Source organism: Sus scrofa, chromosome 8 (assembly GCF_000003025.6).
Source record: "Sus scrofa isolate TJ Tabasco breed Duroc chromosome 8, Sscrofa11.1, whole genome shotgun sequence".
In the NCBI taxonomy this organism is placed as follows: domain Eukaryota; kingdom Metazoa; phylum Chordata; class Mammalia; order Artiodactyla; family Suidae; genus Sus; species Sus scrofa.
The window spans coordinates 124,441,625-124,467,196 of record NC_010450.4 but is presented as its reverse complement, the minus strand read 5'-3'; the positions used below and the strand labels follow the sequence as shown (position 1 = coordinate 124,467,196).

Genomic DNA, 25,572 nt, shown 5'->3' with positions numbered 1-25,572 from the left:
GAAAGTGGTATCCCGTGTAAGAACTACTTTGTCAGGCCAATGATATACCCAGGATATATATATCTCCAGTATAATATATACATGGTATATGCAATATTTCAATATCAACTAATGTGTTTGGATGGCTTAAAAATTTAGTGGAGCTTCTGAAACTGCTTAAAGACTATGAACTTTTTTCACAAATGAAAGTACATAGAACCACATAATGAATGCAGTTTATGAAACAGTTTCAGCGTATGTTTGGTTGCAAGGATACAGAGTGATTTTATATATATACACATATACACACAGCCATACATGATAAGCAATTGAGAAAAAAAGGGTACAACTAAAATTCAGTTCCAAATCGCTGTAGCTTTAAAATACTTTTATATGTCCATTTGGTTTACTTGTTATAAGTAACTCTTGCCACCTACAGTTTTATACAAGCATTTTATGCAAATTTATATATTATAATTTAAATCTAACATGAATAAAGGAGACCAAATTCCCAGGACAGATCAGTGGTATTGCTACATCTCAAATTCAGAGATAAGACTCCTGCTTCCAAGATCAGGCAGTTGTTCTAGCCAATCCTTAGCATTCCTTAAAAAATAAAAAAAAATTAAAAAAATTTAAAAAAATAAAAAATAGGAGTTCCCGTCATGGCTCAGTGGTTAATGAATCAGACTAGAAACCATGAGGTTGTAGGTTCAATCCCTGGCCTTGCTCAGTGGGTTAAGGATCCGGCGTTGCTGTGAGCTGTGGTGTGGGTGGCAGATGCTGCTTGGATTTGGCATTGCTGTGGCTCTGGCGTAGGCCACAGCTACACCTCCAATTAGACCCCTAGCCTGAAAACCTCCACATGCCATGGGCGTGGCCCTAGAAAAAGACAAAAAAAAAAAAAATCATTTACAGATTCATAGACAAGATGGCAGAATACAGAGTGCCAATCAAGCTCACCTTCTCTCATGAAACACCAAAATCACAACTAACTGCTGAACAACCATTGACAAATCAGACTGGAATCTATCAAAAAAGATTACCTTACACCAAACACAAAGAAGAAGCCACAAGGAGATGATAGGAGGGGCACTTTTGCCATCTAAGCAATCCCATACCCATCAAGCAGTGACCCACGAACTGCAAAGTAACTATCGCAGAGACCCTCCCACAGGGATGACAGTTCTGAATCCCATGTCAGGTTCCCCAGTCTGGAGGTCTGGCACTGGCAGAAGGAGCCCCCAGAGCATTCAGCAGTGAAGGCCACCAAGGCTTGAGCACAGGAGCCCTACAGGACTGAAACAGGACCATTCTTGGAGGGCACATACAGGGTTTCCACATGCACTGGCTCCTAGGGCAAAGCAAGGATCACATAGGAATCCAGGACAGATCTACCTGCAGGTCTTGAAGGGTCACCTGGGGAGGCAGAGGTTGCTGTGTCTCACTGTGGGGCAGGACACTGGAGGCAGAGGTCCTAGGAAATAATGATTGGCATAAGCTTCCTAGAGGCTACCATTTCTGAAAAATCTGGCCCCACCCAGCAGCATGCCAGCACCAGGGCTGAGAAGCCCCATGCCAAACAATAAACACCCATCAGCAGACAGGCTGCCTAAGGTCTTCCTAGGCACACAGCTGCCTTGAACCACACCCAACGACATGGGCTTACCAGAGTAACAGACAGCTCCACCCACCAGTGAGCAGGCACCAGTCCCTCCCATCAGAAAACCAGCCATGAATCCCTGTATTAACTCCGCCCTCAAGGGAGCAGACCCAGAAACAAGAGAGGCTACACCCTGCAGCCTGCAGAAAGGAGATCATGAAGACAGAAAGCTAGACAAAATGAAATGGCACAGAGATGTGCTCTAGATGAAAGAACAAGACAAAGCCCCAGACGGACAACACAGTGAAGTGGATATAAGCAATCCACACGAAAAAGACATTAGAGCAATGACAGTAAGGATGATCCAAGATCCCGTGGGGTTGGGGGAACTGAGGCAAAGATCAAGACATTACAAAAGATGTTTAAAAAGAAAGAGAAAATGCAAAAAACAAGCAGAGATGAACAACACAATAACAGAAATGAAAAGTTTACTAGAAAGAATCATTAACAGAACACAGGAAGAAGAATAACTAAGCAAGGAAGACAGATTGGTGGAAATCACTTACATGGAACAGAATAAAGAAGAATGAAAACAAAGGACAGTCTGAGAGACCTCTGGGACGACACTGAATGCACATTATTGGGGTGGCAGAAGGCGACAAGAGAAAGGACCTGATAAACTATCTGAAGAGATAATAGCCAAAAATTCTCCTAACACAGGAAAGGAATGGTTCACTCAATTACAGGGTGCACAATGAGTCTCATAGAGAATAAACCCAAGGAGGAACACCCCAAGACACATATTAATCAAACTGATCAAAATTAAAGACAAAGAGAAAATACTGAAAGCAGCTTGGTAAAAGCAACAAATAACATACAAAGGAATCCCCATAACGTTATCAGCTGATTTGCCAGCAGAAACTCTGCAGGCCAGAAGTGAGTGGCACAATATATTAATGACAGGAAAAAACCTACAACCGAAAATACTTTACCCAGCAAGGCTCTCATTCAGATTTGAAGAAGAAATTAAAACTTTACAGACAGCAAAAAAGAAGAGAATTCAGCATCACCAAACTAGCTTAACAGCAAATACTAAAGGCACTTCTTTAGGCAGAAAAGAAAAGGCCACAACTAGAAACAAGAAAATTACAAATGAGAATGTTACTGGTAAAGGCAAACATATAGCAGAAGTAGGAAATCATCCATGCACAAATATTGTATCAAAACCAGAAATAGGAGTTCCCGTCATGGCACAGAGGAAACAAATCCGACTAGGAACCATGAAGTTGTGTATTTGATCCCTGGCCTTGCTCAGTGGGTTAAGGATCCGGCGTGGCCATAAGCTGTGGCGTAGGTCACAGATGCGGCTCAGAACTGGCGCTGCTGTGGCTCTGGCATAGGCCAGAGCTGTAGCTCTGACTGGACCCCCTAGCCTGGGAACCTCTATATGCTGCGGGTGCGGCCTTGAAAAGACAAAAGACAAAACAAACAAAAAAACCCAGAAATACTCAGAAAAATTAAAACTATGAATGAAACAAATCTGTAATATGTATTACTTAGAAATGGAAAATAAAATTGGATTAAGAATGACCCCATCAGATAGTTACAGCATTAGTCATTTTATAGTAAAGACTGAGCTCAATACCAAAAAAAAACAACCAACCATTAAAAAAATGGGCAGAAGATCTAAAAAGACAGTTCTCCAAAGAAGACATACTGATGGCCAAAAAACACATGAAAAGATGTTCAACATCACTCATCATTAGAGAAATGCAAGTCAAAGCTACGGTGAGTTAACACCTTACACCAGCCAGAACGGCCATCATCAAAAAGACTACAAATAGTAAGTGCTGGAGAGGGTGTGGAGAAAAAGGAACCCTAGTACACTGTTGGTGGGATTGTAAATTGGTGCAACCACTGTGGAAAACAGTATGGAGATGCCTCAGTAAACTAAACATAGAACTACCATTTGATCCAGCAATCCCACTCCTGGGCATCTATCCAGAGAAAATCATGACTTGCAAAGACACATGTACTCCGATGTTCATTGCAGCACTATTTGCAATAGCCAAGACATGCCAACAACCTAAATGTCCATCGACAGAGGAGTGGAGCAAGAAGATGTGGTACATATACACAATGGAATATTACTCAGCCATTAAAAGGAATGAAATACCAGCATTTTTAGCAACATGGATGGACCTAGAAATTATCATGCTAAGTGAAGTCAGTCATACAATGAGACACCAACATCAAATGATTTCACTAATGTGTGGAATCTGAAAAAAAGGACACAATGAACTTCTTTGCAGAACAGACACTGACTCACAGAATTTGAAAAACTTATGGTCTCCAGAGGAGACAGTTTGGGGGCTGGGGGATGCGCTTGGGTTGTGGGATGGAAATGCTATAAAATTGGATCGTGATGATCATTGTACAACTACAAATGCAATAAACTGAGTAATAAAAAATAAATAAAGACTGAACTATATTCTACTTTGTGACTTTCAATCTTTCTCTATACTTATGATTTAAGTAGGTCTCTCATAAAACTCTCATAATTTTGTATTTCCTTTACCTGATAATTTTAATTCATTTATATTATTATCCTTGATATATGATAATCACTAATATATACCATCTTATTTTTTTCAATTAACTACAATTTTTCTTTCTTTCCTGCCCTTAAAAATCTTATTTCACATTTATATATTCAACCTTATTTTAACTGGAACACTTGAATCAGTAGAGTTTGACACAAATGGTATTACTGTTCTTTACCTGAACAATACATAGTAAGCAAAACATTTTAACTTAGAAGATTATACCTTCTCATATTCTGTGTTATTTCTGTCTATAGTTTAGTTCCATCTGATTTTCACCTGCCCCTTAATTGGTTCCTTTTTATTAAAAAATAATCAATTTTTATATTTTTAGTAGTTTACTTATTGAGAATGTGAGGAGTAAGCCCTCTCTATCTTGATTGTCTGAAAAACTTTTAATTTTGCTCTCTTAAGAAATATGGGACTTTCTCATTTTATCTTCCATGTGTTTAAACCTACCTTTCATATAATAACTTTATCTTTCCTCTCTGTATTCTGAAAAGCATCATGAGGTCTACTTTCTAGTTTACTAATTTTCTCTTCAGCTTTATCTGAAGCTGTCTTTGCTCTGATTTTTAATCACCCATTGAGTTTTCACTTCAATGGGTCACATCCTATTTGGTTTTTCCTCAAATTTGTCTGTATTTTACAGTATTTTTTCACGTGTTCTTTTAAAAATATAGTCTTTTTATTTTTATTGATTATACAGCCTCATTCGTGTTGCTCTAGGAGTCCATGTTATTAGAGTATTAACTCACCTATCTATTATGTTGCCAAATCTCCCTCCCTTGCAGCAGACTATTCCCTTGGGTGATATAAAACTTTAATAAGTTCATTTTCAGGAGTGGACTATCTTTATTACAGACAAATTCACTTGAGTTGCAGAAAGAACTCTAGAAAATGGCTTGCTGTTCAGTTGTGCTGGTAGCCCAGAAATTTTTATCAATTACATAAATTATACATTACTTTTTGTTCCCTGGATTATATCTAAGACTCCACACCAGAACTGGGTACAGGACTGTGGTTTCACTACAGATTTTACTTAAGTGAAGACTTCATTTTTCTTTTCTTGACCATGAATTTTCCTGTGGCTTCCCTGGGCTAATGGATAAAAAATTTCTAGTAATTTTTCATGATGGCAGCAGCCATTTATGAGATGCAGTTTTATTCATGGTTCTTTCTTTCAACCCACAGCCTCAGAACTGAAGGCCTAACTCTCTAGGACCTACATCCACATCTCATGCACCTCTTCGGTATCCAGCTGTCCACTCACAAAGGTCCTTTTCTAGATTTGACATCTGCTGCAATTCTGGCACTTGAGAATTTCTTTACTTTCTTTTGAACTTGATATTCCATCTCTCCCTCTCACACATACACACATACTCTCTCCCCAAATGTGTGTGCATGTCTTTTAAGTTTTAATATTTTATCCACATTTTCTAGACACTTTGAGACAAAGGTGTTTATAACGAGGACAGTGGCTAGAGAAGAAATGTGTCTGAATATGATTATTCTGAACAAATTTGTAAATAAAGCATTAACAGTAATGTTTTCTATATACTTCATACTGTAGGACTCTTAAGTTCTGATTTGGCTTTTAAAATATACCACATTACATTATCTAGGTAACTCTGAATTCCACTGACATCCATTGTGAACTCTGAATTTCTCCTTCCTAATAGTTCATCACCTTTGTATCATTTGTACACAACTTTGAGTAGATTCAGAGGTTATGTTGCCTCTCTAGTTCAAAGGAAGTAGGCTAGCTTTATTTTGAGATAATAATAATACTGATAAAGAGCTATTTATCAATGCATTGAAGATACTAATACTCCTAAAGTAAATAAACATTAAGCGATAATTTCTAATTGTCAACTGCAACTTTCTAGCTGTCTTTTCAACTCCCATTCTTTTTCTTAGATACAGACTTGTCCCTCTTAAAAGCTGGGTACTTTCACTATGAGAAAGTCTTCTGTTTTCAAAAATAAGGACCAAGAACAGTATTATTTCTTTGTAAGACTTTGTCAGCAGTGCTATGTCAGAAACGCCCAGCTTACTGGTAAACAGAAGCTGTAACTTTCACTGTAAAATACTGTAATTATATAGCACAACAGTATCTCTGAGGTTTTTATCACTGAGGAAATCAATAAATAGCACAGACTACAAAACTGCTTTTGCACTGCAGTAGATAGAGGAGGGAAAATGAAAAAGTTTATTGACTTAGTTAGGGACTGCTACTATAGCAAATCAGACCTGAAAAAGGAAACAGCTTTTTTAACTGACTGATTTAAATTCACGTACCCAAATGATTTAGTCTAATAAAAGACTTGATAAAGAAGTAAACAAATGAAAACAACAAAATATCCCCCTTGTAAGCCTCATTCCCCTCCTTCTTTACACACAAGTCCTGGCATCATTACTGTTAAAATATCTAATCATTAGAAAAAATTCTATTACTACTATAAGAAATAAGCTAGAGGCTAAGGGGATTCTATGTCTTGAAAGTCTTACACATATCACACTTGTATTTGACAAATGTCGTAATTTAGAAAAGTGTCATTTTGTATAACTAAGAAAAGGCCCAATGTTTTATCTTGCAGCTGTGTTAAATAGGTTGCTTTGGGAATTTTAAAATATGCACAATAGAAGCAGGAGGCATTGAATCACCCAAAGCTGAAATATGATATTGAAAGAGGGAGAGAGTGAAAGAAACTTCAAATCTTGCTACTTTTTGATCACATGAATCAATCTGTTCAACACTAAAAGAAGAATACTAAATTATAAAAATGTTAAAAAAAAAGAAACTTGTTTGTGGTATGTTTTCATTTTAATCCTCAACTCAAAACTAATGCCTAAGGGAACAAACACTGTATCTCTGGATAAATGATTAGTAAAATAGCTGTATTCTTTTTATTCTTGTGTTTCTGATACAAACTTAGTGAGATGCACAGTATCCATCCCCAAATCACAACCAGAAGCTGTGCTTTAACTTCAGCTGCAGTCTGCTCTCAAAGAACACCACGTACCATGGACAGAAAACTAAGAGACCCATTGGATTTTATTCTGTCAGCAACATAATTATCTATTTGTATTTTTAATAAGGTTTCTTTTTAAAGGTCCCTGTAGATACAAGAAGGTAAACAGAATTGTATAAATGCACTGAAAATAAAATATCTTAATTTTTTTTATGGCTACACTCGTGGCATATGGAAGTTCCTGGGCCAGGGATTGAATCCAAGCTGCACCTGCAACATTTACCACAGCTGTGGCAATGCCGGGTCCTTTAACCCACTGCACTGAGGCAGAGATTGAACCTGCCTCCACAGTGACCTGAGCCACTGCAGTCAGATTCTTAATCCACTGCGCAATAGCAGAAGACTTAAATAGCTTGTTTTCAGATAAATAAGAAATACAAATACTTCTATACAAATACCTTTACCTGTTTGCATTCCACAAGCAACTTGTAATGTGTTGTAAGAAATGTCAATATCTGGCCGCTGTTAGTTACTCCAAAGACAGTACACTGTTTGATCCATTCATTCATATAGCTATGATTTCAGAACAATTCTTAGTACCTTAATTCATGGTCATAACAGGAATGGTAAATTCTGTATATCTAAGGGCTCCTCAATAAAGGAGAGAGTTTGCAAGCATGGAAATCAAACTACTGTCTCATTAAGAAAATCTAAGGAACAAAGCCATGAAAAATGTGGAATATTTAGCTTATAGCACCCATTATATTCCTGAGCCAATCTTCTACACCTATTTTTAAAATTTAATTTTATAAACATTTCCTTTAAACATTGTAATTTCTAGCACAAACCCAGCATTTTCAAGGAGTTGGTAAGAATGTTCCCACCAAACAACTGTTGTACATTAGTAAATCTACCTGCAGAAATATTTTCTGTCCTTATATATATTTTTTAAATTCTGTGGACATTGGTTTAGTAACAATCATAAATTAGGAATACATAGCTTACTTTTTGGAAATCATGTGACTCTATGAGGCGTTGAGGGGGCCCTTTTGTACTTTAAAAAAACTGTGTAGCACTTCCCTGTTCTGGAAAGAATGACAAGCCCCTCCATGGAAATGACTAAATCCCTTTTTGCTCATGGGAGAGCAATACTGTGTGTCATTTGTTAACTGGACACAGTTATTATTCCTTCTGCTTCCTGGGAAATTTGTTTTTTTTTTTTTTTCAATTATGAGATAAATCTAGGATGGTGGTATAATATCGCATTTTTGCTGTTATTCAAGAGTTTTTCATTTTTAATATTTCCTTCAAAGGAACCCAGATGGTTAAATATCAGAGCTCCCCAGCATCTGCTGATTGCTCAAGTAGACTTACTCTGCATGCACAGCCCATCCGTGCAGTTCTTGGACTGTAAGACGAGGCCATCGCAGTCCTTGCCTCCATTCTTGGGGGCTGGTGCTGTGCACTCCCTTCTGCGCCAGTGTGTGCACTCGGTCCCGCAGGTCGACCACTTACTCCATGAGGTCCATCTGCCATCCACTGCCACACAAAACCCAGCATCAGGTCAAAGGGAGAAGGAACTTCGCAAGGGCAGAGGGGCACACAACTGTAACTGAAACACCCAACACTGAAGAAAATGCCCCACCAAGGAGAACTGTATTGACCTGAACTAGTGGAAGCACCGCATGTTCTACAGACCCATTGTGGGCTCTGAGACCCTGCCTTGTCAGGTGTGTGACTGTTTCCTCACTGACCAGGCAAGGGAAGCTTAACGGGACACAAGGAAGCCAAAGCTGTCACCAGGAGCTACATAAAAGTAAACCATGGCGGTGCCCCTTGTTCTATTAAAGAGGATACTTTTGGATTGAAAATTAAAGGACCTTGGAGTTCCCCTCATGGCTCAGTGGTTAACGAATCCGACTAGGAACCATGAGGTTGCAGGTTCGATCCCTGGCTTTGCTCAGTGGGTTAAGGATGCGGTGTTGCCAGCAGCTGTGGTGTAGGTTGCAGACATGGCTCGGATCTGGCATTGCTGTGGCTGTGCTGCAGGCCGGCAGCTGTAGCTCTGATTCGACCCCTAGCCTGGGAACCTCCATGTGCCACGGGTCACACTTTAAAATGCATTTTTTTAAAAGGTCCTAAACATAAATAAGGGGAAATTAGTGAAGTAAGAGTCAATTTTCCAAAGAAGTTTGTGAAATATAAAATAATTATCTAGGACTTAATGTAAGACACTGTCAAACTACAATGTACATAACATGTTATGTCTACATATTGATAGAAATTACATTAATTTTAACAGTCTACATAGTTTGGGAAATCTATGTGATTTCATATTCAAATTACTATGTAAATATATGCATTATACATAATATGTATAGAGATATAAATATGTCAACATGAAAAAATAATGAAAGTATTAATATTTCAACTGTACAAAGTTGGCTGTATAAGCAACTCCCAGCTATTTGGAGAAAAGACATTTGCTTTGACCTAGACCATCCCAAAGCACACACACAAAACACACACACATATTTCTATTTTAAGTAAATGCTCAGGGCATTTTAATTGTGAAAGTCAGTATAGAGACAGAACACAGCAGAGAGCAAGATAAAATACTGAAATTCTTAGCCTAGCTACATGTCAAAAGTTTGTTCTATAAATAAAACCTCTCAAAAAATTCAGTGTGGTAATACTCTTTTGATATTTAGTAATCAACACAGGAATATCAAATACAGATTATGGTTTTCTCTCCAGTTCATTTCTGCAACCCATCTCTGAGAAAGGCTCTATTAACAGATGAACCTAACAAAAGTTGGGCAGAATAAAGGGAAGTAAGGAGTTCTGTGCATCTAAATAATGGAAGTGACAATTTAATAGCTACCCCAATGGAACACACTAAATTTATGGTTATTTCAAAATAATTTTAGCTTAACTTTTAAGTATATTGTATAATTAGACATTTTAGTGGGTTTTGGTTTTGGCAAATATTAACTTCAATTTACCAGGCGTTAAGAGCTGGTGACAATATGATATAGCACAGAACGATGCTCAGAGAGGCAAAGGGACGCAATCTTGCTATAGGTACCACTGCAAGTAATCCACAAAATAGATGACCAACATGTACAGACAATAAAGAGATGACTACATTGCATTTTCAAAATCCATTAATTAGCTCATGTGTCACAAAGCTTAGATTTCCATTTTTTGGTTTTTTTTTTTTTTTTTTTTTTTTTGTCTTTTCAGGGCCTCACCTGCGGCATATGGAGGTTCCAGGCTAGGGGTCTAATTGGATCTGTAGCCGCCAGCCTATGCCACAGCCACAGCCACGCCAGATCCGAGCCGCGTCTGTGACCTACACCACAGCTCACAGCAACACAGGATCCTTAACCCACTGAGCAAGGCCAAGGATCGAACCCACGACCTCATGGTTCCTAGTCAGATTCGTTAACCACTGAGCCTCGATGGAACTCCTTGATTTCCTTTTAATGCATTCCAAATGTTTTATTTGCCCTTGTCCAGAAACTGACACAAATATCAAGTACTTCACCTAAAACATTTTATAAATTTCAGTTCCAGTTAATTTCTATGGCCTTCTGGATATCAAGGGTTGTCATCCTAAATATGTGGCTTTCAATGCTGCTCAAACGCCTTGAATTACAGAACCTGCAATCTTGGCTCCAACAGTTTTGTTGAGTTTTTGTTGGGAGAGATTATGGTCATGTGTGTTTAATCTTCTGTTTTATACTATTTTGCATGTTTGGGTAATAAAGTCAAGTACTCTTTGGGATAAAAGATTTGATTTCCCAACAATGTGAGCCCTGACTAATATGATGGATTTAAAACATGGTTATTATACATTCAGGTCAAGAGTAAGGTTTTGTAATACATACCCTAAAACTTATTTCTAGAATAGGAGGAGACATTTGGAATGAGAGCACTGGTTTATTTACCTGGGCACAACGTGGTACAGGCTATTTTCTGCACACTCTGCCCTTCACAGAAGGCACCACCATTGAGTGGGGCTGGATTGGTGCAGGTCCTTGTGCGCTTCTGATACCCTCGTCCACAGCGGCTATTACACACAGACCACTCTGTCCAGGTGGACCAGCCACCATTTACTGGAAGGGTGTAAATAATAAAACGTGAATTAAACATATGCCCATACACACAGAGACACACAAACCACACATAGCACCTAAACAAAAAAGTTGTATCCCAAGTGACCTAAACAAAACAAAACAAAACAAAAAAAGCGAGAATTTCAAAGTAAGAAGCAGCCTTGGATATTATTTCATTCAAAATTTTATTGCAGAGCTGAAGAATCTAAGCACAGAGATAAATAAAATGAATTATCAACTTCTATTTACCTACTCAGAAAAAAGAGGATTGTGTTCTACTCTCCTCAGCCGGTGTTCTTTGGAAAAAAGAATCCTCTTATAAAGGTCTAAACATTACTTTTGGCAACTTATCTAAAATAACATATGTTTACATCCTTACCCCAAAGCTGCATGCGACTCTGAAGCATGGGAACTGATGAAATCATTGAATCTAAATGACGGATGATTATTTTCCCTTAGTATATATAAACTTTTTCACCTTTTAATGATTTTTAGTTAGTTTCATTACTAAGTGAACCTAGTTTTTTTGCTTTTGTAAGTCTTGACAGCTGGATTTTTAACTGAGTATCTATTTGAGTGAATTAGTGATTAGCTGATGTAACTGAAATTGACACCTGTTTTGTGTACAAAGACAAATTATGCTGTTTGATGGAGATGTCAGTATAGGTGTGATTATAAAACCTCCAATATTTAGTATTTCAGTATGTTGAGTCCATGAAATATTGAAATTAAGCAATTTCTAACAAAAATAATTTGATGGTGTGTGGTTAAAACATGGCACAGCTGGTATATGCATCTGCTTCTTGATAGCAAAGAAGAGTATTACTCAGATAACACAAACCTTAATACGTGAACATCACGTGGTCCTCTCCCTCTCTAGAAACTTATACAATAGGGAATAATCTGAATGTGCTACATATACAAACATAGACAAGATTTTTTTCACAGCAGAGAAAGGTAAATAACTGAAATCAACTGATACTCAACAGTAAGAAAAGGATAAACATGTATATTCATGCAACTGACTAGAGAGCTATTGAAAATGAGGCTGTAGAAGTCTAAGAATACATGGATATTTCACCATTATGTTTTTAAGTAAAAAATATGTATGTCTATTCCATATTTTAAGATCCCATCTATGCTTAGAAAATACTAGCATATATATCAATCTTATTTAAAATTATCTGTGGATAACAAAATGACAGGATTATAGGTATTCTTTTCTTTGCTCTTTTGCGTTCCCCAGTTTTCTATAATGAATATATATCTGCAATCTAAACATGCTACTAATGAAATTAAATATATACAACAGAGTCAAAAATGAAACACTTGTTAGATGTATATGGTTCTTTTGTGGACTTGCAGTGAGCCCAACCTATAAGCCTTGGACAGGCTATTTTATGAGGCCATGAAAAGGACAAACAGATGTTTGCTCGCTGTAGTTTCATTTAGTGTTCCAAAAAGCAATTTAATCTTCTCAACTTCACAAAACTCCGAACATGGGGGAACTTTCAGTGTAACTTGCTTACCAACATACTGGCAAGCCAGTATGTGGGGTTACAATGTACACGCACTGCTCTGCTAGAATTTTATTGATGATTCAGTATCTGATTGAGAAATGAATCATCAAACTTTTACACAAAGAAAGGTCTTGAAGACCCTAGGCCATTCCCTCATGTTATGGAGAAAATAATGGCTACAAGCATCCTATTTCAGCGGCCAACTGAAGCTAAGTTAGTGATAGTCCTCGAGCATCAGACTCCTGACCCCTAGGGCCATGCTGTGTTCTAAACTCGAAATGCTTGTTATTTGTGTTTGATCCTTCCTAAAGACCAGGTTCAGCTTGTGTTTATGGATATTTAAAGCATGCTATACACAGGAAAAGAGATCTGCATGTCCATTAAACACCTATGTAATACATCTATTTAGAATCCACCTCATTAGTTGTTTATGATTGGTACAAGCTGAGATGTGCCCCATTTCTTTTGCATTTCCAATGCTGTTAATTAAGTTGTTCGGCAAGTTTAGAAAAAGACAAAAGGTGGGAAACATTTAATTGTGACTTAAGAAAAGCAACGGCTTCTATCTCAACATAGCCACTATCTAGACGAGGCAATTAAATTTCAGAGGATTTTTAAAAGATAGTAGGCCTCTGTCCTGTAATGAAAATGACAGTTTTAAAGCACCACTACCTTCAGTCTTTCAAACATCACAGTGGTTTCGGTTCTCATAACACCCTGCAGCATGAGGACACAACCAGCCAAATGCAACTACCTGCAGTAAGTAAGTGCCATGAGCCACAGACTTGCCAGCGGCTGTCCTTCCTTCCCAGTCATTTAGGCAAATCCCCTGGAGTGCCTCTGAACACTGAAGCAGCTGTGAAGAGCTTCCCTACATTCTAAGTGGTAGCCACATCATTCCCAAGGTGGCAGAACCTCAAAATAGTTCTCAGAGTTGTTCTGTTTCCTCTGAGACAAAAACTCATCAAGAATAGGAAGACCTACTATGTATCCAATAGTACAGTGAGAAATATATAAATTTAAGGCACTGTCTCTTAGGCTGCAGAGGAGCTTAAAAGCTTAGCTGGGAAGATAGAACTACCTGTGAAATGACAAGAAAGCCATTGAGAGCTAAAGCAGACAAGGAGATACAAGTATCATATGCCACAGCAAAATGGAGTGTAGAATCATTTAGTACTTCTAGAGAAAGGATAAGCTTAGATGTGAGATGGATGAGAAGGGGCCAGAGAATGGAAGGGAAGCTTCCTAAAGAAGTCATGTCAAACCTCGCTATACAGTTAGGTTAAGTTAGGACCATTTGGCAATGCAGCCCGTCTTCACTCTGGATGTCCCTGACGTAGTGCAAAGCAAGTTTCAGGGAATGAAAGTTTCTCTGATATATTTGGAGAACATGTCAGCTCCAGTTTTCCTGAGGTTTTGCAGTCACTCTCCTGAGGCCCACAGAAAGAGCTGCAGGCTGCTTTAAGCATCTTCATCTCAAACTCCCTCTAGATCTTGGTGGTCCAGCCTACGAAGCAGGGAAGGCTAAGGGAGACAGGGAACTCTCCTGGTCCTTAAATAGAGTTCCTTCTCTTCTTATTAACTGACAAAGGGCTAGAGATTTCTAAGTCTAGTTTTTCTATGAGTAACAGGAAAGCAGTTAAACTTCACTGTCCATGTAAGAAGCTGGAAGATAGCAGCAATGGGGATTGAAGAAAGGCCTTTTTACTTGATATTTTAAAATTAAAATGAGAAACTGCACTTTTACCTGATCTAAATTGAGATCCCCAAAAGCTTACTCACCATAGACTATGACAGTTGCGGTTGTGCTTTTTCTCTTGGCAACAATGTTTTTGGCAACGCAAGTATAGTTTGCAGTATCTGAGAGGCGGGCCTGCTTTATGATGAGGTTGTGATCAATAGTAATATAAAAATTCCGATCTTCCACAGGATCAATGATGTCTTCATTTTTCAACCATTCCACCTAAAGATGCACAGGAGAAACAGTTAGACCCCCGGTATGGATCCCTCCACGGCTGTCTGTCTGAACTTCTGTTTTGCAGCATGAATAGCATTGCTCTATGCTACGAACTTCTGCCAACTGGAGGAAGTAACTTTCTGAGGTCATGTTAAGTGTATCACTCACCTGCCAAACACGCTGATTCTGTCTATGCTACATTCTTCTCAAATGTCAATGACCCAATTGGGAAATACAGAGTTCAAATTGTTTTCACTTTGCCCTGAAGGCAGGAACACGGGATGGTGCATGCCAAGTTCAGAACCCAATCAAAAATAATAGGCTAAGCATTTCAAACTGAACTCAAACCTTTCCTATTTGATTGGTTTACTCTTGGCAACTTACCTGCTGCTTTTCGGAAAAGAATATAAGACTATTAAAAAAGCTCAAAAGGCATCTTAGACATCATGTAGCTCTAATAAAGCAACATTTGGATGATTTATGTGTAGCATTGCTGAGACATATGGATTAAATTTCCCTGAAAATGCACTTACTTTAAAATATAGCAAACATGTATTTAGAGAGTTATCTAAGCCAAAATACTTGGGAGGAGAAAAAGGTTTTCCACCAGCTCTCAATGCAATCTAAATGGCATATAAGTCATTGTCAAATCTCTCCTTTTGTCTATCACTTTCTTTCTGGCATCAAATCTTTGGCTTGTGGTTTGCTTCTGAAGATCTTGACCTAAAATGTGACTGTTCAAAACTACTGAACATTGTTTTTCCATGCAAATGATGGTTTAGCAGCAGCAGTATTACCCTTAAAAAATGAAGGGGGGGGTGAAATCTATCTTCATAAGATGTCCTTATGAAGGATAAACTATTTCTTGTCCTACAAATTGCTTTTTTTCCCCCTATGCACAGATTTTTTCCATAAAACAGAACAACATTGATATTTACCACACTTAAAATTTTCTTTTGCAGTACTGTGGATATGGATACAAGTAACCTTCAGGTAGGGAGTCAATATTGTTGCCATTTTCAAAATCTTAAGGAGCTTGCTTCCCCAGCACCGCAAGAGGTCTGGAAATTAATCTCTAAATCTGTCAGTGGGCTGGATGCTGCACTGTTCCAAATTATATCTAACATAGGGACTCTAAAATGCTTCTCTAATCCTCAGGAAAAAAAAAAAAAGACCACAATTTAAGGGAAAAACAAAAAACAAACTTCTTGAAATAAACATATGAGGATATAGATAAGAGCATCTATTTGTAATGATGCAAATTTTGAAATAGCTAAACATTGTTGATATTTACACAATGGAAATGAGAAAGTGCAATCCCTTTAAAATAGTGAAGTTCTAAAACATGCATTTTGTTTTAAATAAAGACAGCACATTCAGTCATATGCTTGGATATATTTGATGACTCACACTCACTTGACCTGGATTTTCTCAAAATTTGGCCCTATGTATGTGGTATATACATACTTATATACGTACATACATGAACCCTCTACAAGAGCAAGGGGAAAGGTAGCAAAATTCCAACCCTTTCAATTGTCATCAAGCAGTTGACATGAATACCTTCCGAATCTAATGTTTACACAGGTTATCTCTGTCATTCGAAGGAAAGCTTTCCACTTACAGATGGTACTGTTGGTCTCCCCTGATTTTTTTGGTCTTAGATCCCTTCTGTGTGTGGGTCTGTGCTCAGGTATACACATGCAGACACACTTAGTGTGCTTTTCTTTTAAGGACCCATACCTGCTCTTCTTGCAGGATGGCCCTCAGGCTCCCAGATGCTTTGCTTGAAGTTCCTAGGGGATCACAGCTTCCTCCTCAACTTCCACCTCTGCCACCGCCTCACAGGGGTAGAAATAAGCTTTGTGTCCAAACAGGCTGGAACCTGAGTTATTTCTCTCCAAAGTTTCCCTGCAGGGATCAGCCGAAGCTACCTCCCTGAGACATCTCAAATTGCTATGTTCTGGGCTTCTCCTTTTCTCTCCTGCTTGCTCCCACTGCTAATAGGGATGCCAGGGAGCACTTCCATAACAAGCCATTTGCATTCAAACCTTTGCCACATGGTTTGCTTCTGGAGAACCTGATCTAAGTCAGGACTGTTCAAAACTATGGTTTCTTCTGTGTACGTAGCATCAGGTAACAACAGTCAAGTGAACCTGATCATAAATGACATAAGGAGATCCTCAGGGATACTGCAAACCACTTGTTTATTTGAATATTCTATTACATGGAAGGAAAACGCAATCTGTACTGTTGACAGAAGATTTAAAAAGACTTAGGTGATTATTGGGTATATGATCTTTATGTTCTTATCCATGACTGCATTTTCCTCAGGTGTCTCTCACCAACACTGGGGCAGTGACTATGACATGAGCTCTGAGGAACCCCAAGGAGCCCCAGAAATGCTGTGGCAGCACCCCAGGACCTGTGAGGGACAATGCCTTCCCTCCCCTAACTTGGGCTTTAACCAAGGAAGCTGGCTTTGATCTGCTTTCCACACTGGGCTTGCCTACATGCCTTTGTCTGAGGAAACAATGGGATCTACAGCTGGAAACTACCCGCAGGAATGAAGAAAGGAGCCAAGGACTCTGGTTTTTTGTCAAGATGCCCCCTTCCCAGTTCCCTATGCCCCAGAGCTCCCAGTCTTGTCACAATGTCCTATTCTGAGGGCTTATTTTGACAAGAATCTTGGGTCGGACTGCCAGCCAGCACCCACCTCCTGCACAACAATCACCACGCGCTGTGCTCCCCGTCACCCACCCTCCAAAACTCTTGTAATCCTGCCACAAGGTCTTGGATTACAGCAGTGGTATCCTCTAAAACCTGCACCCCTTTTTAGATTTTTTTTCCCACTTTTCTTTAAATCCTAACCCTTGAGAATGCTGCTATTCCTTCTACAGTCCTTTCAAATGGGGGGGTGTTTGATCTCCCTTAAGCCAACACACCACCAGGCCTGGGGGGGGGTCCCCTAAGTGTCCCTCTGATCTGTATTGTCGTTCCAGACCATTTCCTCCAAACACCTGTGTTTTGTGAGATTTCATGCATCATCATTTTATCCAGCACAACTTTGTCATAATTTCTGATGATTTTCAAAATCACAAAGACGACACTTTCAGCATCTTGGCCTCTCCATTACGTGGCTCTCCCTTGCACTGATCTTGGTCTGCAAGCCTCTCACACTCACAGAGTCACACATGCTAGGCCAGAGGCTTCCCCTCCTGGCTTCACTGTAGAAGACTTTTTCACAACTTAAAAGAAAGTCCTGCCACATTCATTTCTGCCTCTGGTCACCCCCACAAGTCTTTGCTCATCGTAACCTCTTGGAATACTTGTGTATATTCACCCTCTCCAGTTCTCATCCTCTTCATCTATGACTCCCATCGTCAGATCTGCTCTTTCCAAAGGTAGTGGTTACTTTCACTTTGTTAGGTGGGCTGGTGAGGTTTTACTATTTTAACGAACTTGACTCAGCCGCAGCATTTAACCCCATTGGTTTCCTCCTCACTTGCTTCCTCTGGACAGGGCACTTTCCTGCTTTTGTCCTATCCTTCCCCCCCACCCCCCATCGCTTCCCTGGGCTAAGGTCTCTTCTCCCTGTGGTAACTCTTATCTTTGGACCTCCTCCTTTTTCTACTTTCTATCCATATTCAGTTCCATGGTGAGCTCATCCAGTCTCAAGCAGATGACTCTGAAATTTATCTCCAGTCTAGATCCTATCTCTGAACTCCAGACTCATATATCCAACTGCCTTCTTGCATCTCCACTGGGTTGTCTAATAACGACCTCCTGAACTGCCCTCCAAATCTGCTCCTCCCACAGCCTTACCCATCTCAGTCAAGGCCAACGCTATCCTCCAATACTCAGAAATCTCAGATGTGGCCTTGACTCCTCTCTTCCGTGCCATTGCCAATCTGATGTCAGAGCAGCATATCAGAATCGGACCACTTCCTGTCCCCTCAGCACCCACTTCCCATGCAAGTCACTGTCAGTTCTCTCTGGATTATTGAACAACTTCCTGTCTTATCCCTGCCTTTCCCCTTGGCCCTAACATCTATTCTCAACACAGTACAGGGATGCTTAAACCCTAAGTCAGACCATGCTATACCTCATCTCAAAGCCTCCAATGGCTCCCTGTATCTCTCAGTGTCAAGGCCATAGTTCTTACAGGGAACTCAAGATTCTGCATCATAAAGACCCCTCAACTGAGATCACCTAGTTTACTCTCCCCTTTTCTCTCATCTCTTTAGACGCTGGCTTCTTTGCTGGTTCCTGTGCACACCAGGGGTGCTCCTGCCTTGGAGATGTTGAGTCTACAGGTACATCTGCCTGGAATAATCCTTCCCCCAGTAAGTTTGCTCTCTTCTCTCCTTCGGATCTTTAATCAGATGTCACCTTCCCAGGGTAACATCTACCTCTGTATACGCGCCCACTCTCTTGCTCTTTTATTTTCTTCTTTTTATGGCCACACTGGCCGCATATAGAGGTTCCTGGGCTAGGTGTCAGATTGGAGCTGCAGGGTTAGACCACAGCCACAGAAACCCTGGATCCAAGCAGCATCTGGGACCTACAATGCAGCTTGTGGCCACACTGGATCCTTAACTTACTGAGCAAGGCCAGGGATTGAACTTGCATCCTCAGAGAGACAACAGTGGATCCTTAACCCACTGAACCACAATGAGAACTCCTATTTTCTTCATTTTATATAGTCTGTATTTTACTTATTATTTGTCCTCTCTACCAGAATGTCAGCTCCATGGATTTTGGTCGATTTTTTGATTACTGTTATATTCCTGTGACCTGAAACTGGCATATAGCAGGAACTTAATTAGCATTTGTTAAATGTGTGAACAAAACATGCAGTGGCATCAAGTCTGCTACAGACATCTTTAAGTCCCTATAAATTTTAACTCTCAAAATTAATAATGAATATATATATAGTGAGAGCAATTTCAAACATCTCTTCTAAGTTCTGCTGGACACTCAGAACACAAAGCTCCACTGCCCAAGGCCAAAGCCTACAGAGCTGGCCTAGCCTCCAAGTGGACTCACTGGGGAAACCATGAGACAGAAGAGGGTCTCTGGACTTAGGCTAGGAGACTCCTTGTGTTTCACCACCATGTATTCTAAAGTGTCCATTGGCCAGTATGTTTTAACTAAGGCATATTTGAAAGTGGAATTCTGACTAGGAACCACAAGGTTTCGGGTTTGATCCCTGGCCTTATTCAGTGAGTTAAGGATCTGGCGTTGCCATGAGCTGTGGTGTAGGTCGCAAATGCAGCTCAGATCTGGCATTGCTGTGGCTCTCTGATTAGACCCCTAGCCTGGAAACCTCCATATGCTGTGGGTGCGGCCCTAAAAAAAGACAAAAGACCAAAAAAAAAAAAAAAAAAAGTGGATTTCCCTCTAGCCCATGTTTTATCTGTATGTCTGGAGAATTTTTAAAAGGTGTCTGAGTAATTATTGCAGAATTTCATCTACTTAACACAGAGTCTAGGTGATCACAGCAAACCTGAGCCTACAATATAGCTCCCCAAAACTTTCAATTTCAATAAACGAAGAGTTAGGCATTTTAGAATTTCAATTCTATTCCACAAATACTGAGTACCTATTACATGGAAGGTATTAAGTGTTGGGGGACGAAGGGACAAATCAGGCAAGTGCTTGCTTGTGGTGCCCTCTGCTGCATAAGAAGACAAACTTATCAACACATAATGCAATGTCACAGAGACAAAAGATTACATCTAAGGATGGAGGTAAACTGGGCTTCAGATACACAAGGAGAAGACATCTGAACTAGTTTCTCAAAGATGGAATTAAGCTTGTTGGGAAGGAAAGAAGGAACACGTAGGATGAAGGAGAGGACATGTCAGGAAAAGGCCAGGCTTGAAGCCTCTTGGGGAGTCTGAGCACTGGACAGTGGTCTTAACTGCACCGTCGGGGGAGTGAAGCAAGGACGGAGATGTGGCTTTCGGGAAATCACGGAGGGGCTCCAATGCTGTGCTAACACACCTGACCTTTATTTGTATTTGTTGCGATCCACTGAAGGGTCCGAAGAGAAGAGGCGTAATGACGCCTGGCTTTAAGAATGACTTTTGGGAGTTCCCGTCGTGGCGCAGTGGTTAACGAATCTGACTAGGAACCATGAGGTTGCGGGTTCGATCTCTGCCCTTGGTCAGTGGGTTAAGGATCTGGCGTTGCTGTGAGCTGTGGTGTAGGTTGCAGACGCGGCTCGGATCCCGCGTTGCTGTGGCTCTGACGTAGGCCGGTGGCTATAGCTCCGATTCGACCCATAGCCTGGGAACCTCCATGTGCCGTGGGAGTGGCCCAAGAAATAGCAAAAAGACAAAAAAAAAAAAAAAAAAATGACTTTTGGAGGCAGTGTGGATCATTACTGTGACACAGCAGAAGCCGGAAACCAGTTAAAGAGGCTGTTGACATAGTTCTGGTGAAAGACCATGAAGAGTGAATTAAGGAAGTGGCAAAGAGAGTAGGGAGAAAAGAATGGATTTAGAAAGTAATTTGAAGGGACAAGGAACGGGGCAGAAGAGCTGACTGTTGGTGGAAAGGAGAGGGCACAGTGAAACCATATCTGGTTCTGGCTGGGGGACCCGTGTGTGAATCAGGAATAAAGGAGGCAGAAAAGATTTAAGGGCTGAAAGGATGAGGAGTTGATCTGGCTGATCTTACAAAGAACCCAAGTAGCACGGCATGATTCTCTACAACACCTAAACTGCTCAAATTATCCCGTTATTTCCATGAACAAGGTGATTTTTTTTTTTCTCTCAGCTTTTGGAATACAAAAATAACAATGACAAAATCCTCATTACTTCTGCTTCTCTTAGATCAAAAGAACTGAACACGGATATTGATAAAAAGGATAAAGCACAATTGACTCCCATTTTGGTTGAAAACTTAGGAAAGGATGTGAGAGTAATTCTGTTTATCATGTAAAGGGTTCTCTGAATCAGCAAATCAATATAAAATTCTTATGAATATATCCTTTTATGAAAAAAATATATATTCTTTTCATGCAGTATTCTCCAGAACTCAACACCACCAAATAAAGTGACAATCTTCCATTTGGAGTAGTTTCACCGTGAGTCTCCTTACATAAACTGTACATAAAATCCCAAGAAATGATCCAGTGTCTTTTGTGCTGCTAGAAATTAACTGTATTGAGTTGCAAGTATTTAATGACATTTTTGCTATTTATTTATAAATTAATCTTGGTTAGTCTGGAGTCAGTATTTCAGTCTGGCCTCTGAATTCTATTCTTATTTTTTTCATGTCAGTGCTTCTTGTTGATTTCACCCTGAGACTTGGCTTCCTCCCACCCCCTCCCGTTTAGCAAACCATTTGATTTATACAAGGGTGAAGTCTTTGCAAGTTAGAAGTTATTTTTAGCTATGTATAAAACATTCAAGAAGAGAGAAAAATAGGTTGAAGTTCAGAAAACAATAAAAGGCTGTGCCCATAAACCATAACTTGTCAGGGTTGCAGTGAGGCAAAATACTGCTTCTGTCCTTGTGGCTCTGTAACTGCAATCTTTTCAAATAATTTGGGGCACATTCGAAGTAATTTACTCAAGTGTTTATAAAGGCATAGGATTTTATTAATAGGTAAGAAAAATAGTTTTCAGCCAATGTTAGGATGCTCTATTTGCACACAGGTTGCTGTTGGTATTGATTATTCCCATTGTGAATCTTAACTTTAAGAAGCAATTCCTAGAGTTCCCGTTGTGGCCCAGTGGTTAACGAATCCGACTAGGAACCATGAGGTTGCAGTTTTGATCCCTGGCCTCGCTCAGTGGTTAAGGATCTGGCATTGCCGTTAGCTGTGGTGTAGGTCGCAGTTGTGGCTCGGATCCTGTGTGGCTCTGGCGTAGGCCGGCAGCTATAGCTCCGATTCAACCCCTAGCCTGGGAACCTCCATATGCCGTGAGTGCAGCCCTAGATAAAAAAGAAAAAGAAAAAAAAAACAAAGAAGGAGGAGGAGCAATTCCTGCAGTGCCAGGTAAGAGTGCTGTTCTCAGGCAGTTCAAAACCCATTCCTGCACCTCTGCTGGGCAAATTTCTTATCTTCTCTGTGCCCCAGGGTCCTCACTGATAACATGAGGATAATTCTAGAATTGATTCCATGAGGTTTTCGAGGATCAAATGAGTTAATACACAGATTGCTTAGTGCTTGGCGTGTAGTCAGTATTCTCAAATTATCATTAATATTAAGGATATTCTAAAGGAGATGGGAAAAATCCAAATACTTGTACAAAGAAATGGAGAAGTGGTGTTACTCTAAAAACAAAAAGGAAAGGAGGAGATGACAAAGTGGTGGAGGAGTAGGATGTGGAGCTCACCTCCCCACATAAAGACATCAAAAACTCATCTACATATGGAGTAATTCTCACTGAAAATGACCTGGAGACTGGCAGAAAGACTCTTAAGACTGCCAAAGTTATAAGAAAGAATCACAAAGAATCAAGTAGGAAAGAAGAGAAGTGGTCAGGTTGGGACCTGTGCCCCCTAGGAAGGGACACAGAAGAAAAAGAGATTACACAAAGATCCACTATAGGAAGTGGACCATTCAAGACACATACTGGGCACCCCAGCCTGAGGTGTGACAGCAGCAAGATGAGTCCCCTTAGCTGGTTTGAAAACAAGTGGGACTAACAGGAGGGCTGAAAGGAACCTAGGCTCTGCTTGTGAAGAGTGTGCACATGCTCGCTTTCTCCTAGGAACTAGAGAGAGGAAGACGACTGAAACTGTCTGGGCCTTGGCCCATTTCCCATGACTGCCCTAGCACATGCCACAGTCTGAGCTGAGCACCAGCTCTGGCTCCTCTTGCTCCACTACACAGCTCCACAATAAGCAGAGGGCTGTAGTGGCTGAGAGGAGTGTAAGTTGTGAGCAAAGCTGGCTCCCAAATGCATCTGATGGAAGCAAGTATTACACACACTTATAGAGGGAATGGAGCCAGCTTAGACTTGACCCTCAGGGCTTCTGCTCCAGCAACTTGGGACCTGCCTCTGCCCCTAATAGGGTTTTGTTGGCCACTGAGCAGAGAAGAAACCCCAGCTTACGCTTGGCTCTGGCTCTAGCACCTCCAACTCAGCCTCACCTCCTACAAAGGCGAAAGCTGCCAAGGCACCATAAGGGAAGATGTGACTCATGCTCACGTTAGATCCAGCTCTTCTATTAAAACCGGTGGGCACTAACAAATTGTATAGGGATCCTCCCACAAAAGGGCAGAATAGGTAACTGTTTCACCTAATATCACAGAGACAGAGAAAGTTAAACAAAATGAGAAGACAGGAAAAATCTGTTTCAAATGAAAAAACAAGAGAAAAACCCCTGGAGAAACAAGCAATTAAACAAGTAAATCATTTACCAGATAAAGAGTTCAAAGCTTTAGTAATAAGAATGCTGAGTTAGGAGTTACCGTTGTGGCTAAGTGGTTAACGAACCCAAGTAGCATTCATGAGGACGCAGGTTCAATCCCTGGCCTCACTCAGTAGGTTAAGGATCCAGTGTTGCCATGAGCTGTGGTGTAGGTTGCACATGTGGCTCAGATCCCATGTTGCTGTGGCTGTTGCGTCGGCCAGTGGCTACAGCTCTGATTCAACCTCTAGCCTGGGAACCTCCATATGCCACAGGTGTGGCCCTAAAAAAAAATAAAAGACCAAAAAAAAAGAATGCTGAGTTATGAAAAATAGTAGATGAACACAGTGAGAATTTTAACAAGGAACTAGAACATATAAAAAAGAACCAGTCAGAACTGAAGAACACATTAGCTAAAATGAAAAACACACTACAAGGAATTAATAACAGACTAAGTGATACAGAAGAAAAAATGTGACCTAGAATAATGGAAATTACCCAATAAGAACAAAAAGAAAAACATTTTAAAAATAAGAGTAGTTTAACAGACTTTAAGACAACATCAAGTGTAGCAACACTCATATTATAGGGGCCTCATATCAGACAACACAGACTTTAAAACAAAAGTCTATAACAAAAGTCAAGTCTCTCTGACTTTATAAGTATTATAGACTTTGTTTTAAAAGGGATCAATACAAGAAGAGGATATTATACCCATCATCATGTACATACATAAGATGAGAGCATGAAAATATATAAAGCAAACACTAAGACATAAAGGGAGAAATTAATAACATAGTTATTGCGGGAGATTTTAACACACCACTTACATCAATGAACAGATCATCCAGACAGAAAATCAATAAAGAAACAGTCATCCTAAATGACCAGCTGGACTTCATAGGTATCTATGAGCCATTTCATACAAAAACAGCAGAATACACATTTTCAAATGCTCATGGATGTTCTCTAGGAAAGATCACATTCTAGGCCATATAACAAGTCCCAGCAAATCTAAGAAGATAGAAATTATATTGAGCATTTTTTCTGACCATGACAATATAAAACTAGAAATTATAGGAATTAAAATGGGAAAAACAAAAACTCATGGAAACTAAACAACATACTGCTAAAATACAATAGGGCAATAAAAAAAACCACAGAGGAAATCAGAAAATACCTTAAGAAAAATGAAAATAAAACTTCCAAAACAACTTTCCAAAATCTATGGGATATGGTGAAAGCAGTTCTAAGGAGGAAATTTTTAACAATGAAGGCCTTCCTCAAAAAAACAAGAAAAATCTCAAATAAACAACCCAGTCAACCATCTAAGGAATTAGAGAAAGAAGAATAAATAAAGCTCAAAGTCAGCAAGAAGGATATACTAAAGACTATAAAAAGTAACTTTAAAAAAAATACATATAGATTAAAAAATAGAAA

The 25,572-nt window shown here is 39.7% G+C and overlaps 1 protein-coding gene across 2 annotated transcripts in view; it reads right to left on the bottom strand.

Moving 5' to 3' along the window:
• The window catches only part of UNC5C (unc-5 netrin receptor C), a 384,392-nt gene that overhangs the window by 66,559 nt on the left and 292,261 nt on the right, over positions 1–25,572 (bottom strand). For both annotated transcript variants that reach the window (XM_021100734.1, XM_021100735.1), the window contains exons 5-7: positions 14,584–14,764; positions 11,114–11,281; positions 8,535–8,699 (exon numbers count right to left, since the gene is read on the bottom strand). In XM_021100734.1, coding sequence (XP_020956393.1) covers positions 8,535–8,699; positions 11,114–11,281; positions 14,584–14,764 — 514 coding nt within the window. The remainder of the gene's footprint in view (positions 1–8,534; positions 8,700–11,113; positions 11,282–14,583; positions 14,765–25,572) is intronic.